The 15,755-nt window shown below is 40.0% G+C and overlaps 1 protein-coding gene across 1 annotated transcript; it reads left to right on the plus strand.

Annotated features, from left to right (window-relative positions):
• Positions 1–1,378: 1,378 nt before the first annotated feature.
• On the plus strand, positions 1,379–4,238 carry LOC137942381 (laccase-7-like). Its single transcript, XM_068788007.1, has 6 exons — positions 1,379–1,462; positions 2,112–2,263; positions 2,444–2,688; positions 2,780–2,905; positions 3,001–3,945; positions 4,029–4,238. Exons 1-6 carry the CDS (start codon positions 1,379–1,381, stop codon positions 4,157–4,159), a joined length of 1,683 nt encoding a protein of 560 aa, XP_068644108.1. The 3' UTR covers positions 4,160–4,238.
• Positions 4,239–15,755: the final 11,517 nt, after the last annotated feature.

Genomic DNA, 15,755 nt, shown 5'->3' on the forward strand with positions numbered 1-15,755 from the left:
CTTAGACAAAGTTGTTCACTAAAGTCTTAGGTAAAGTATGAGTTTCCTATTTGATGTAATTAAAAAGTTTTAAATGGAAGAATCTTAGCAAGAGAAAGGGAAGATGCCTAAACCTTTATTTCTTTTTGATTTTTTATTTCCCTCTTCTTTTTCTCTACTTGTGCTCCACCCTTTCTCTCTTCTTCCCTATTTTCTTTTCTCTTTTCTTCTCTTCTCCTCTCAATTTCTCTTTCCTCCAGCCCTCTTTCAACCTTTCCTTACACTTGGCTCAAGAAGACAGGACCTTTGAAGTGGAGTTCTATCAAAGTGGTATTAGTATGCCTTCTTTGAGTCCTTTTTCTAATCATGGTAGCATGGACAAAGAGATAGAAGATGTCAATGGCCCTAGCCAGGAAAATTTGGTTGTACTTCATGCTCAACTAGAAAAATGTCAACTTGGGGAGAGGCTCCCTTCTTTAACAACCCAAGTTGAAAATTTCTCACTTTGGATGGATTTTCTTCTTTTTTTTAACAACCTATTAAATTTAGGATCCCATGTAACGAGTAATAACTGAACTAGTTTAGAGAGAAGAGAGTTACAAGAAGAAGAGTGAAAATTTGTCACTTTTGTGTAATTTATAATTTTTTTGTATATTTCTTATAGTTTTTAGATATATATTTTTATTCATTTAATTGTATATATTTTAATTTTTATTTTATCATCATTTTTATTTTTATATTAAGCATAAAAAATATAAAAAAAATTAATAGAAGCTACAGGGAAGAGTGAAAATAAAATTTTGATTCTAAAATTTTAATAAAATTATTTTTGTAAGAATTTTACTAGTAAATTTTTAAGAATTTGCTAGTAGAAGGGGTTATTTTAATGTTTTCTTCACAAACCGAAATCTATTATCTTGTAGTGTCACCTTAGAGGACAATCTATTCACATAATCCAAATCTCTGGCAAACAATGAAATCAAATAATCAAAGATATAAAATAAATCAATAAAAGGGTCTGAAACTGTGGATTTTTTCAATCTTTTTCTTTTTCAGCAAGCCTCAACGCTGGCCTGCCGTGTTGCTTGAAAAGCTGGATTTCTTAGTTCTTTATCCTTTTCTATCCTATATTTTTTCAGATAACGAAGGTTTTGCCTCATTAATATAACAAATGGGATATATTTTCCTTGCGACGACTAATGAGCCATTTCATTTAATTTTAACTTTCCAATTACGCAACGTGAAGGAGTCACAGCCTATAAATATGCGTCTCATCATTCTAAGGTCGTGAGAACATAACATCTCAAGCAAGTTTTGGATACAGATTAAAGAAATCTCTCCTTCGTCCTTTCTTTGAACCCCCATCGTCTTCCTCTCTCCTTTCGAGCCCACCTTCGAGATGGCTCCTTCATTCCTCTTGCTTCTCTGCGCATTAACGCTATCGTCAACGGCTTCCGCAGCACTCGTCAAGCACACCTTCCATGTAATTGAACACCTCCCTTTTTCTCTATCTCTATCTTTTTATTTTTCCTGTCAAATTTCGGATGAGATGCCATTTGAAGATAGTGCAGTTTCTGTTAGCAATCTGGATCCTCGGCTTCCTCGTATGCAGCCAGATGTTTAATCAGATTGCTGTCTAATAGACGTCGAAAAAAATTGGAATCGCCCTCATCGAAAACCAGTTGCACCGAGTCACATCACATTACTATATCACCTACTTATGAGATATAGCGCCGTAGTGATAGGCTCTCTTAGAATGAACAGTTAAGATGGTAGAAGGCAATGGCTGATGATTACGATTTGTTTTCTTAACGTTTCATTGTGAACTGGGAGGACCCGTTTAGCTTTTTCATTCGCACTGGATCAGAAAGTAGTCGTCCAAGTGTTAGCAGGTAGCCTGCCATTGGAGGGTTAGGGGTGCGGAATCTTGAAGGAGCAAGTCATGTCTTCTTTTTCCAGGATTTTAAAGTTCTTCTGTAATACTGTTTCTACCTTGGACAAGTTAGGTCGGATTTCTCATTCGCCATGCATATACCGACCGGTCAGCAGTGATCATTTCCATAGTCGATTAATTTAACATAGTTTGTTTGACCGATCGTTTCAGTTTATCTTTATTTGCTATTGCTTCTCAGGTTGGGCATCTCGCAGTTAAACCATTGTGCAAGGAGCAAGTCGTGGTAGCAGTGAACGAGAAGCTCCCCGGTCCTACAATTCGCGTCCATGAGGGTGATACACTCGTAGTTGATCTTTACAACGACTCACCTTACGATATCTCCATTCACTGGTAATCCATCCTTCCATTCTACTAAGCTTGGAAACCTCGTTTGGAGCTTTGCTTCGTTCATTACAGTAGGGTGTGCAGAAGAAAAGCTTACAGCTCTTTATAGTTATCGTTGAGGACGATTATAACTTTTTTCAGTCTTTAAGTCTATCAAAAACTAATGCACCATTTGATGATTTTCAGGCATGGAATATTTCAGCTACTGAGTGGGTGGGCAGATGGACCGAGTTACGTGACCCAGTGTCCGATTCGTCCCGGCAACAAGTACAGTTACAAGTTCAACATCACTGGGCAGGAGGGTACCCTTTGGTGGCACGCCCATTTTTCAGTGCTCCGAGCTACCGTCTACGGTGCTCTCATCATCTACCCAAGAGACTCTGTGTCTTACCCCTTCCCAAAACCATACGGAGAAGTCCCCATTTTGTTGGGTAGCTCCCTCTCTCCGAATCCTATCCCTTTCTCGCCTCTTTACAGAAGTGAACCATTCTTCTGAAACTCGTTACCGGTCCCTTTGAACAGGTGAGTGGTGGGATGCCAACGTGGTGGATGTAGAGAACGAAGCCCTCGCGTCTGGAGGAGCTCCAAACAACTCCGACGCCTATACTATAAACGGGAAACCCGGTCGTCTGTACTCCTGTGCAAGAGGTGCATAAAATAATTTCTCAATACTTTATATGGTTGATTGTTAGATAGGTTTACTTATGTGTTTTCTTTTTTTTTTCCCCTTGTATCAAAACCAGAGACTTTCAAACTGAAGGTGACCCCTGGAAAAACTTATCTTCTTCGCATCATCAACGCTGCCCTCAATAACCAGCTCTTCTTCAAAATTGCTGGACACAACTTTACTGTCGTCGGTGCTGACGCAGCCTACACTAACCCCTACTGCACCGATGTCGTCGTTACTGCCCCTGGTCAGACCACCGATGTTCTCCTCACAGCTGATCAGACTCCGGCATCGTACTACATGGCGGCACACCCTTACATTTCTGCTCCTATCGCACCATTCGACAATACCACCACCGTCGGCATCATCCAGTACGAACATGCCTCCTCCTCGGAGCCCATCATGCCTGTCATGCCGGTCTTCACGGATACTCCGACTGCCCACAAGTTCTACAGCAATCTCACCGGATTGTCCAGTAGCCGGGGTTACAAACCCATTCTCCAGAGTGTAGACGAGAGAATGTTTATCGCTTTCGGTCTGGGACTCGACCAATGCCCACCCAACGCCAATTGCGGTGGCCCCAGTAACACACGATTAACAGCCAACATGAACAACATCTCCTTCCAGTTCCCCTCCAGGTTGTCGTTGCTTCAGGCACACTTTAGTGGAGTCAACGGCATCTTCACGGATGATTTCCCCGATAATCCACCGATTGTCTATGACTACACAAACGCAACGGTAGCCGCTGCTTTCTTGGCGTCACAGAAGGGAACGCGCTTGAAGAGGCTGGCTTACAACTCTACAGTGGAGATTGTTTTACAGAACACGGCTGTGCTCACGACGGAGAACCACCCCATTCATCTACACGGCTTCAATTTCTTCATTCTTGCGCAAGGTTTCGGCAACTTCAATCGAGAGACAGACGAGCAAAAATTCAACTTGGTGAACGCCCAGGAACGAAATACCATCGGTGTTCCCGTTGGTGGGTGGGCTGTAATTCGATTCAAGGCCAATAATCCAGGTAAAATTCTTCTCCAAGCACTGAGATATTAAAACAACAGTATAAGAACTCTGACTGACCGTGAAAGATACTTGACATCACAGGCGTCTGGCTACTCCACTGCCACCTGGACATCCACCTTCCGTTGGGCCTAGCAACTGCTTTCGTAGTGGAAAACGGGCCTTCTTCTTCTTCAATTCTCCCGCCGCCTCCCAGTGATCTTCCTCTTTGCTAGAAGAAAGAAGCCGGCCAGAAGCCTCAAAAAAATTTCTTTCTTTGCTTCACCTGTGCGTGGAATAATAATAATCTGTTCTATCAAGTCTCCAACTCTTGGAGATTAGAATTCTTTCGTAGCTCCAATTTGTTGTTTATTTCTTTTGTCTGTTGAAATTAAAAAAATGCAGCCTGCTAAATAACGTAATTCTATGTCGTATTTTGGTGTACTGATGAAACAACAAAGTAATGAGACTGGCTTACTATTTCCCTTCAGGATTATGGTGGGGAGACTTTGATTTCTCAAACTTGATTTCATTCAGTTTTCTTCATTATTCGCTTTTTGAAAAGTCGAAGTAACTTTGGGTAAAAAGTCGCAAAAATCTTCTTTTCCATCTCTTTTCTTCTCTTCAGTCCATACAAAAAGGTGAACAGGGATTCGCTCTGAACAAAGGAGCGGAAAGAACATAGAGGGATTTTTTCCAGTTTGCTTCCATTCTTGTTCATGGCGGATCAGACCCAGAAAAAGTCTACTCCCCACCTTGAATATCAGCTGGCCAACAAGGGAAAGATACAAAACGAGTATCTAATATGCTCCAGGGAGAATCTCTTCGGCAAAGAAGCAAAACAGTTATAAAATCCACCGATACCATGATTAGCATAGGTACTAATGCTTGAGGTTTCTGAAAATTAAACTACTAAAATCATGATACGTGAGTACCCCATTATAAATTCTCACTCGTTAAACTAAGATTTATATTTCATCATACCATATTGAAGTTTGTTGGGTAACGAACAGAAAATCAAAGCATGAGGGAATAATTAAACAATCATAGTTGATAATTTTGGGATAGCTGAAGTGAATATGAAATGACAACCTAAACACTTTTTTTATTGAGTGGAGATCCATCGTATCATACACGTCTGTGGTTCCGCTTCATCACGTCCGCCTCCCCATAGACTAAATCTTCCCTGTTATTAAAACCAGAAGCCTCGGCTCTCCTCTGTCGACCTTTTAAGCTGTCTTAATGTCTGTTAGTAGAAAAACGTTCACGTTCGGCTAGGAAAATGTATAAAGGAGATACCGTGTTTGAGCTTTATGCGCCTTTAATTTGCCTAGTAATTAAAGTTTCGAGATAACTAGATCTAATCCATTTACAAATGCCCAGTCACAGAGAGAACGAGAATGTCTGCCAGTTAGTCTCATATAGGAATCTACCACTTCATTAACTATGAAGTTTCAGAAGCGAAGAACAGGTGTACGATGGATCTCAATCTGAAACGTTTTGGCTTGATTTGTTAATAAACAACCGAAGATTGAAGGTACGCCTAGTTCGTTTATCTGATATCGGATTCAAGATAGAGGGAAGGAATAAAGAATAACGTGGACAATCAATTAACAGATAAGAACTCAATAAAAAGAGCTCATCCAGAAACTGAAAGTGAAGGATCACCTGCCGAACCACTAGTCTAGGCCGGCTAAAGGTGCCACTTTTATATTGGTAAACCATATTCTCTTTTAATAAATGTAGTTGCACCTTAGATCGATAATCGTATTTTGCGTTTCGGGAACCTCTTTCATAATTTAATGGAGCCGCTTAACTTTCCATGAAAGAGAAATGGATTCATTAACTAGGTCTATGAGTCTTAAAGTACTCAAAGCTCACATAAGAATCTCGGTCAAAACTATCAGAAAAACTAAAGTTCTGCTTAAGGTAGTAAAATAAACTTAGAAGAAACTAAACGCAATCTTCTTTTTCTGATTTTATCTCTTCTGCAACCCATTTGGAAAATTAAACTAGGGTACAACAGTGGATGGGAAAACGACCAAAACAACAGCCCAGACGTCTCCTTCAAAGCATCTTCTCCTACCCATGCTCGGAGCATTTCCTTCTTTTATCCCCATCTATGTTAAAAGTTGTGAATTAGATATGCTCCCTATTTGCTCATGCGTCTTAATGGGAAAGAGGAACAGAACAGAAGCATAAGGAACAGATTCCCCATCCAAATGCGTTGGCCACACCATGAATTAGCTAGCCATCACATTATACTAAAGTTGAACCATCCATGGAAGGGAGAGCATATAGCTTTACATGTGCGCGGACAAAGGATGAAAAGGCAAGAGAGAAAGGGATCTCACTAGACAAGGAAGCCCAAATCTGCTTACTGAAATCACTATAATGCAAGAACCATCAGAAGGAGTAGCTAACGAAGACCTGTAAACTTCAAAGAAGGTTGCAAGAGCTCATCTTTCTGGGTTGCAGTGTCCGGGAAGAAACCAAAGTTGCGGACTCGGAGATCTGTCAATGGCCTTGTTGTGTTCATTAATGGCAGAAAAACAGGTCAGAGAAGGACGAGTGAGTGGAAGGGAGAGGCGTAGTGAAGTACCTTCTCTGTCACATACCCCACCAACATAATTGATAGTCGACAATGGAGATAGGAGGGGCGTTGAAGGGCTCTCCGTGGAAAACGACTGAGAGGAGGCAGCATATAGCAGGTTTAATCAAAGTACTTGGGATTCTACTAGGCGGGTGACACACACTGGTGGGAAACACATTCGTGTCCACTAAAGGAGTGACCAGATATCCACGGAAATGCCCCCACCCCCTGTGAATTCTGGACACAAGAAGAGTACCACGAACCCTCATTTCAAATCACTCCCTTCGCCCACTTCACCTGCTCACCCAATTTCCCGTACCTCAATAATTCACTCTTTCTTTACAGAAAAAAAAAAAGCAAAAAAATTGAAAAACTCAAACAAGTGAGGCATTTTCAACCTCTCGACCCATGGAGGACTTTGTTTATTTCAAAGGCAAACCAAGCTAGTATAAAACTGTTAGTGCCTAGTCAAGTGTTCCCAAGAGGAACTGAATGGCTAACGCACCCGAAGCGAAAATTATCGCCGTATGTTCTCATTCCTAACCCCCCCCCCCCCTTTACCCGGGAGATTCGAACGCCGAACACAGCGGCTGATAACAATCCCTGTGCCAAGGGGGATCAGGAACGTGAACATAGGGCTGACAGTTTTCTGTCTATGTAAATCTCTATAAATACCTTACTCATCATTTATGAATATATGTTGCGTCTTGGGTGGAGGGTGACCTCATTTAACCTCAAACATAGGAAAATAAAAATAAAATTGGAATGCAACGAATCACGGGCACATTTGAGATCAGGACCCACAATAAGATACTGGGCGTCCACAAAATCATGGTGGTTGGAATTATTTAATTAATATACTTGATTAATCCATAGTTGTCACTTTTATAGGTTTGACAATGGGCAGAATCATTAAATTTTGAGACAAACTTAGTACTAATTCAACGTAGGACCCGCGCGAACGTGAACCAACGGAGAGTGGGGCCCCGGGACCAAAACACAGCTTCGGCTTTACTCGAACATTCCTCTGAAAAATATAAAGTGAAATTAATAGTTGTTGGACTCTCGCGGCTCTTTTATATTCCCGGCTCTCGCACAGCTTCCTTTCCGTTGTTTTGGTTTCAGAGAAGCGGAGAAAAGAGACGGTGCTGGCGGTGGTGGTGGCAGCGAGTCGAGGAAGCTTCCAAAGGGATCGCATTGATCCGGTATGCGCAGCAGCTTCTTAATATGGATCATGCAATCCTTTTGGACTCTTCCTCCTCTCGCTTATGTTTTCTTTCTATTTTTCTCTCCTCACTTCTTCGTTTATCCTCGGCCTTGGTCTACAACCTTCCCGTCTGGAAGCAGCGGTAAGTCATTTCTCTTCCTCCTTGATAGATTTGTGTGTTTTCAGCTGTATTTGTGATTATAATTTATTTCTAATTATGAAAATAAGCTACCAGAGATTTCAAATTCTGTTTCGTTTTCCAGCAATTTTTACCCTATTATTTTTCTTCGATCCCTCTCACGAACATCCATTTACGCACTGAGTTTTGCCTTCTTCCTCTGATTCCGATCTGTTTTTCAAATGAATCAGCGAACATTAGCATTTTGTACTATTGCTTGTAGGTTTTCGTTACTCTCCTTCGATCAGTGAAATGATCATTCTTGCACAAAAAAAGAAAAGGCGAATGATCAATATGAACGAGCATTATGCATATTTTTCACTTTTGTTTGAATAAACTCGATACTAGTCTTGACAACTTGTTTGCTTGGACGCCATATCTTTTAATGTTCCTTCGGAGGAATTAATTTGAAGAAAAAAAAATTAATTAAGAACTGTAACTCGCTAGTTCTAAAATGTACTGTCAGCCGGTCTTCTCAATGGTGACCAAGCCCCTTTCTTTTCAAAGCCACCATCGACCATTCTTCATTCACAACACATTTCATCATCAACCGCCATGATTCCAAACCCACTTCAAATCAGTCCTGGCACTTAACGACAACAAAATTCATGTCCATGCCAGCTTCACTGATTCACCCCCCTCACTTTTAACATTCCATTTTGATTGATTGAAGAAGAGAAAAGAAGGGGGAAGAGCGTCGTGGTGTGATTTCTCTCCGTTTAAATAAGATAGTGGGAGCGACCCGGACCCCATCCCTCATCATCACCAGATTTTGATTGGTCAATGATAAGATTTTACCAGTTGTGGGCATTCGAAATGGTTATGACGAAGCAGTTTGGTTTCCCAAATAAGCAGGACCATGACCGTGTTTGTGCCTCCGTCAAATAATTATTTCTAATGGCTTGTTGTTAGAATCCAAAGCCAGGGGTAGGGATTTCTTAGCGCACTTTATCGACTCCACTGGTCCACGTTGCTGCCCCAAAAAGACTTGTTTCCAGTGGAAAAAGGTCAAGTGATGAGAATCAGGACACATGGGACTATGAGCATTTTTTTAACCCCTCAAAATCTTAATTTCGAAATAAAGAGGTATGATCACATGGTGCTACCTTTTATGTCTTTCAACCTACCACGTGTCACCCTTTCCTAATGGAATTCGTTAAAGATAATAAGCTTAATTTATAGTGTTCTCGGGCACCCAAAAATCCATTGGAGAAAAGACTTGCAGAAGGGACTGTGAGCTTCGATGTAGAAGAAGAGGCATTTGATTTTGAATCATCAAGGAGGAGTGATGAGTGATGACGATAGAGAACAAAAACGGATCGTACGTCTTATCTTTGAACAGGGATTACATGGGGGAGTGTCTCCCTCTAGGCCAGCAAGCTCCATCATGGTGCACAAGGTGCCAAAAAACAGCCCACAGGTGATGAACTTTCAAAACGACGGGCGGGCGAGGTTGCTCCTTGCATGGGGACAGAATCCCTTGTTGATTTGAAACCCGCCTGTGATGACAAGATGTGCGGAGGAAGGGCTAAAAGAAATTTTTGCATGCATCGATGTGACTCCAAGTCTCAGATCATTTGATTAGTAACAGAACTATGGAGGATTAGTAAAAGAAAGGCATGAAAGGAGATGGTTTCAGTGGAGTCGCAGGTTGAGAGAGAAAGAGAGAAACCCAAAAGCATCTTTACTCCCTATTCTTCCTCGCTTACTGCCTGGGTTAACATTTTTTTAACTCCTCTTCTCTATGACGAAATGGACCCCATGTGGGAATCCGAGGTTGAATATTAGTATTGAAATTGGTAAGCTTCGTGGTAGGTTCTTGTTTATCACAAAGACGAATATTTTGGACCCTGGTTCGCCTTTCAAAATCACTGACTCACTACGTCTGAGATGATAAGGTCTAGATCCATCAACTGTATTGATACTTGAGATGAAGAAGCATTTATTCGGGCCACGAGGCCCACAACTTATTCTCATTCTGCTTCGTTAACGGATGTAAAGAGTAAAAATTTAAAATTTTGATTTTGAATTTCATTATATTCACTATAATCCCTTTATAAGAAATTATAAATAAAAGGTTTTCAAAATTTTTACATCTTTGAGGTCAGATAGGTCATGGTCCCACTACGAATCACATATGGTACCTACGAAGATAAATTTAGGTAAGATTCGGAGAAAATATCAGGTCCTTTTTTCTTTTCAAGGTGAGAGGAGCGCGAAGAGAGGCAGAAGCTGGGAAAACAGAGACTCCCGAAGCGGCACCTTTTGAACTGGTTTCCAACTTCGAATGGAAACCAAGGCGGGATATCGAGTCATTGAGTGATCGCCGAGTCTCCAGAAACTGGAAATTTCGACGTTGATGGTATGTGCACAGTCGACGGAGATGGCAAGGGAAATGGAGTTTCTGGTTGTACTTCGAACAAGTTCGACACAGGATCCTTAAAGAGCGTGGGAGATAGTACTGTTTTATGGGAGGTAAAAAGGAGATGGGAACTTTTTTATCAACACCTATGTTGCTACTATGAGGGCAACTTCACAAAGCCGAAAGACGGCCGGGTCCGATGGTAGAGATAATGACGAACAAAGATACCAGAGGACGCAAAATAGCAATAATAACGAGCAGGGAACTAGCATTGAGCAAGGTCTCACGGAGAGTAGCAGGACAAAAAAATCAAACATAAAAAACAAATATAACTATGGGTAAAAATAACACAACGGAGAATGAACCTGAAAATCCATAGTCGGGGTCCTGAAAACCATAATTCTGATACCATGTTGATTTTCAGGACTCCATGAATTTAGTTCATGGAGAAAAAAGGAGAAAGACCCATCGAGAGAAAACTGGAAGAAGAAGGGTTATGGACTTAGATTTTTTTAACCCTCCCCCTAAAGTTCAATTTATAGATTTATGAAACTATTGTATTATAATAATACCCCTGAACATAGGGTTTAGGGTTTAGGGTTTTAACCATGGAACTTTAACTTAGGGGGGGTTAGTGCCCCAAAGTGGATTCTTGAAGATCAAGTCATGTCCAACATGAAGATTATGTCATGTCATGTACATGAAGATCAGGTAAGAATTTGTGTTAGTGTTGACGACTTCATGTGCACTGGTGTTACGGTCCCGGATCTGACACGTGGATTCTTTGGGAGGATCTGCAATCTGCCACGGGTTACGGGTCTTCCAGGCATTACCATAGGGGTAGTAGGAAGACATGGAGAAGACGAAAACGAAGATCAAGCCTAAGGGAAGCTTGATAACCCTAGAGCTCGTTGAGTAGAACTCTAAGCCTCTTTACGCTAAATTTAACCTAATTCTTAATACTTCAATGCCCTGTTTCTCATTAGTCTTACCCCTTAAATAGGGTTCACCCGGTTAGGGTTTACACTAAAATATTCTAAAAATACCCCTATAAATAAAATATTCCAAAAATACCCCTATAAATAAAATATTCCAAAAATACCCCTATGACCTAAAACTGAAATAAAATAAAGTAAATTAAAGAAAACACTAAAATAATAATGTTATTGCGTGCATAACATTGATGTTATGGTCCTGGGTTAAGTACCTATGTCTTCCGCTCCTAACAGGCCGATCTTTTGGGTAGTATTGGCTAGGTGCTTAACATTTGGTATCAGAGCTAGCTCCCTCGTCGCGTGTTCGAATCCCGGAGGGGGCGACTGCGAAGGGGGCGACCTATGCGAAGGGGGCGACCTTGACGGAGTAGGCCACCGCACGTGCGGAGGGGGCGACCTTGGCGGAGTGGGCCGTCGCTAGAGTGGGCCATCGCAAGTGGGCCGTCGTGGACGTCGGCCCGCGAAGGAGGGGTGTGATGTTATGGTCCTGGGTTTAGTACCTATGTCTTCCGCTCCTAACAGGCCGATCTTTTGGGTAGTATTGGCTAGGTGCTTAACATAGGGTTTAGGGTTTAGGGTTTTAACCATGGAACTTTAACTTAGGGGGGGTTAGTGCCCCAAAGTGGATTCTTGAAGATCAAGTCATGTCCAACATGAAGATCATGTCATGTCATGTACATGAAGATCAGGTAAGAATTTGTGTTAGTGTTGACGACTTCATGTGCACTGGAAAACAGTTTCCAGTGTTAGTGCCCCAACATGAGAAAAACATAAAAAACAAGAGAATTTCTAAACCTTTACAGTGCACTTAATTACAACATAATCCTTAAACCCCAAATTAGGTAAAACAACTATTATTACTACATGAATAAATTATTTAATGTATAATTAAATATACTAATATATTTATTAATTGAATTAGATATTTTATTGTACATTAATATGGTAATTACATGAGCCAATGAAATAACTACATGATTAATTAAAAATAATAAATAAATAACATTATAAATAACAAAAATGAAAGTAATACGTTGAGTTATTAATTTATTAATAACATATGATATACTTTAACCTAAAAATGAATAATTTAAGAGAAAAAAATGATCTAATCATAACTTTAACACACTATATATTTGTACATAATATATTTTATGTATAATTAATTATTAATATATTATCACAAAATTTAAAACTATTGGTTTAATTAACTATAGCAATCGGATAATTATGCCAAAAATAATTTATCAAATATTTATTTTAACAATATTTTAATTATGACTATTAAATCACTATTTTAATATAGTAACTGTAAAATAAATATATTAAATAAATAAAAATAATTAATTATAAATAAAAATAATTAAACCATCGTCGTCTTCCTCAGCTGCGAGCCAAAGGGCAACGACGATGGCGATGGGGACGGGCTAGTAGGCGACGGCGACGGCCAGCGACGACGGCGGGCAACGACGATGGCGACGAGGACGGGCTAGTAGGCAACGGCGACGGCCGGCGACGGAACGAGAGAGGGCTGCGGCAACACCGAGAGAGGGTTGCGGGAACGAGAGACAGTTGCGGAACGAAAGAGGGATGCGGCAACACCGAGAGAGGGTTGTGGAAATGAAACGGCAGAGAGGGTGTGCGGCAAAGAGCCCCCCGAGAGACAGCCCCGCTCGCCGAGAGAGAGCCCGCGCGAGAGTCATGTAGATGACTCTCAAAATCGGGCGGAAAGCACTTTCCGCCCGTTACTCTTGAGACATGAACTCGTGATTCATGTATATTCATGTACATGACATGAATTTCGGCGCCCCCTAACGACATCAGGACATGAACTGCGTAATGCGCATGAAGATCATGTCCTGAGTCATGTGCACTAACCCCCCCTTAATAACATCAATGTCATCTCTATGAGATGACCCTTTATTTACCATATTGCTATCTTGTATGTGGGCCTATGGGCCTTCTCCTTGATCTGTGGGCTTTGAAACCGTCTTCTATATCTCTTAGTTGCATGGGTTTGGGCCCATCTTCTAATACACTTGGATATGTGGGCCTTCCTTGGTCGTGTGGGCTTGGGCCCTATCTTCCAACAGATGCAAAGGATCTCATTGAGAAAATTTTGGATGGACTCGACGATGATTACAAACCACTCATGGATATTATTAATGGTTGTGACACGCCAACTTCGTTTGAAGAACTACATGAAAACACATCAACAAGGAACTCTCATTGTGTGTCCATCAAGCTCCCTCCTCTCCACTTCCAACTTCAGCCAATTCCTGGAAGTCAAGTAATCGTGCTCAATGACAACTTGGAGCACCCTCCTATCGCCCACTGACAGCTCCAACCTCTGGTCTCAACAACATTGTTACACAGAATGGTCGATATTAGCCTCGAACCTACTTTGGTCATTGTTAGTAGGATTGAGAAAAAGGACACATCGTTCCACAGTGCCCTGTCTTTCGTTAGATGCAACCACACTTACCACCGCCCCAAGCTCACTGGCAACCTCCTCACTAGAAACTTCGCCCGTTGGCACCATGGCAACCACAAGTTTATCTTGCAATCGCCAACTCTTCTACTGGTTTTGCTTGGCTTCTGAATAGTGGAGAATTGAACCATATTACTACGGACTAGAGCAATCTCTCTTTTCACACTCTTTATGACGGCTCTAACGACATTGTGATTGGTGATGGCATGGGTCTTCCTATTACTCATACTGGTTACAAATCTCTCTCTACACCTTCACGTCATTTTTTCTTAAATAATGCTCTTTGTGTTCCTACTGTGTGAAATAATCTTATTTCCATTTCTCAGTTTTGTCAAACTAACAATTCTTCCATTGAATTTTTACCTATTTCTTTTCGTGTAAAGGATCTTTGCACTAGGGCAACACTTTTGCAGGATCGGACTAAGGATGGTATGTTTGAATGACCGTCATCCTCCATCAAGTTTACATGGTAAAAAACTACTAACATCAATGTTACACATTAATATTTTTTTCCTCATTAATATTTTTTGTCCAAGTAACCGTTTTTTTTTTTTTTTTTTTTTTTTTTTTGTGTGTTTGCACTTCCATACTTCATTTTTCACATTACAGATTATATATTTATGGAAAGGATTTTGAAATTATTTTATTAAAAAATAGAAATTAAATTTTTATACAAAGAGAAATTGATATCTGAAGCAGCAAAGGTTCTAGCGGCAACATAAAGCTTTATTTTTTATGAGTTTTATGTCATCAAGAATGGGACTATATATAAAAATAAAGTTATGTGAATCTAGTTTCTAACCCCATGAACCATTTTTGAATCCAATGTTTTCAAAGAGAGATATAAACATTAGATGACTCAAAGGTTATGCTAAAAGAATGTTGCTTGTGAAAATTAGAATTCTAAGCACCGTCCTCAAATATAAATCGATTTGTATCAATTTTGGTCAATTTTCCTTTCAGTACATAATTTTTAGTCTCCAAAGTTTATTGCTTTAATCTCATGCCTCATCAATTTTTAAGCATACACATAATAGTCATTTCTTCTCTATCAAAATCTTCTTTTGCATGTTCCATATAGCAGTCATGCATGCCAAAGTTTTTCTTTTTTCTTTTTCTTCTCTAACCATTACCTTAAGTTTGTATGTCATAAACTCACTCCTATATGGATGATTTTTAAAAAAAATATATATTAGTAAACTTTTGTTTATTAGACTAAATTAACTTAATTCCCACATGAAACCCTAAATTAGGGCACCGTAAGATGAAATCTAGAATATACTGAGCAAGATATTGTGTTATTGTTGAGAAGGCACAATTACATTTGAAAACAAATACTCCATAAAAGGAAACTTGATGGTTGTAAATCTCCTGGTATCAAGAGGAGTTTCGATTATAGGAAACTTGATGAGGGTGACGATGTGATTCAATTCGATTCAGAAGTGATACAAATAGATAAAAGAGATATGACTTAAATGGTGTACCTTCTAAACCCTAAACCCTAAACCCTAAAGTAAACTAAAGAACAAAAATGTTTACATGGTATAAAAACTACTAACATCATAATCCAATAACAATAGTCACTTAAGAAACGAATTTCATTAAACAAATTTACTTCATAGAAGACTGACCCCATTGTAGGGTTTATTGGACTTAGATAAACTAAAAGCTTGACCTAATAGCATAGCAAAGGGTGCCTCTCTACCAACGAAATCTGAGAGGGAGGGGGGGAAGGGAAGTGCCATCTCAGCCCATTTCGAGAAAAACTCATGACCTCGTTCCCTTATTATTCTTGCAAATAATCCGATATTCTTGCAAATAATTTTTTTATTTGGGTATTTAAATGTCCCTTATAAAAACTTCCCTCTCATTGGAAACCATCAACGATTAAATCTTTTTCCAAAATGGTTTTTCGTGACTGTGAGCTTCTCCATGAACTTCTAAAATCTCAACGAAAGCATCTATATCTAATGATAACGAGGATGTATTGAATAACTTTTCATTCA

This window comes from Aristolochia californica, unplaced genomic scaffold (assembly GCF_029961685.1).
Source record: "Aristolochia californica isolate CCGP_79_NKW_82.1479 unplaced genomic scaffold, dmAriCali1.0.hap1 SCAF_10, whole genome shotgun sequence".
Taxonomy (NCBI): domain Eukaryota; kingdom Viridiplantae; phylum Streptophyta; class Magnoliopsida; order Piperales; family Aristolochiaceae; genus Aristolochia; species Aristolochia californica.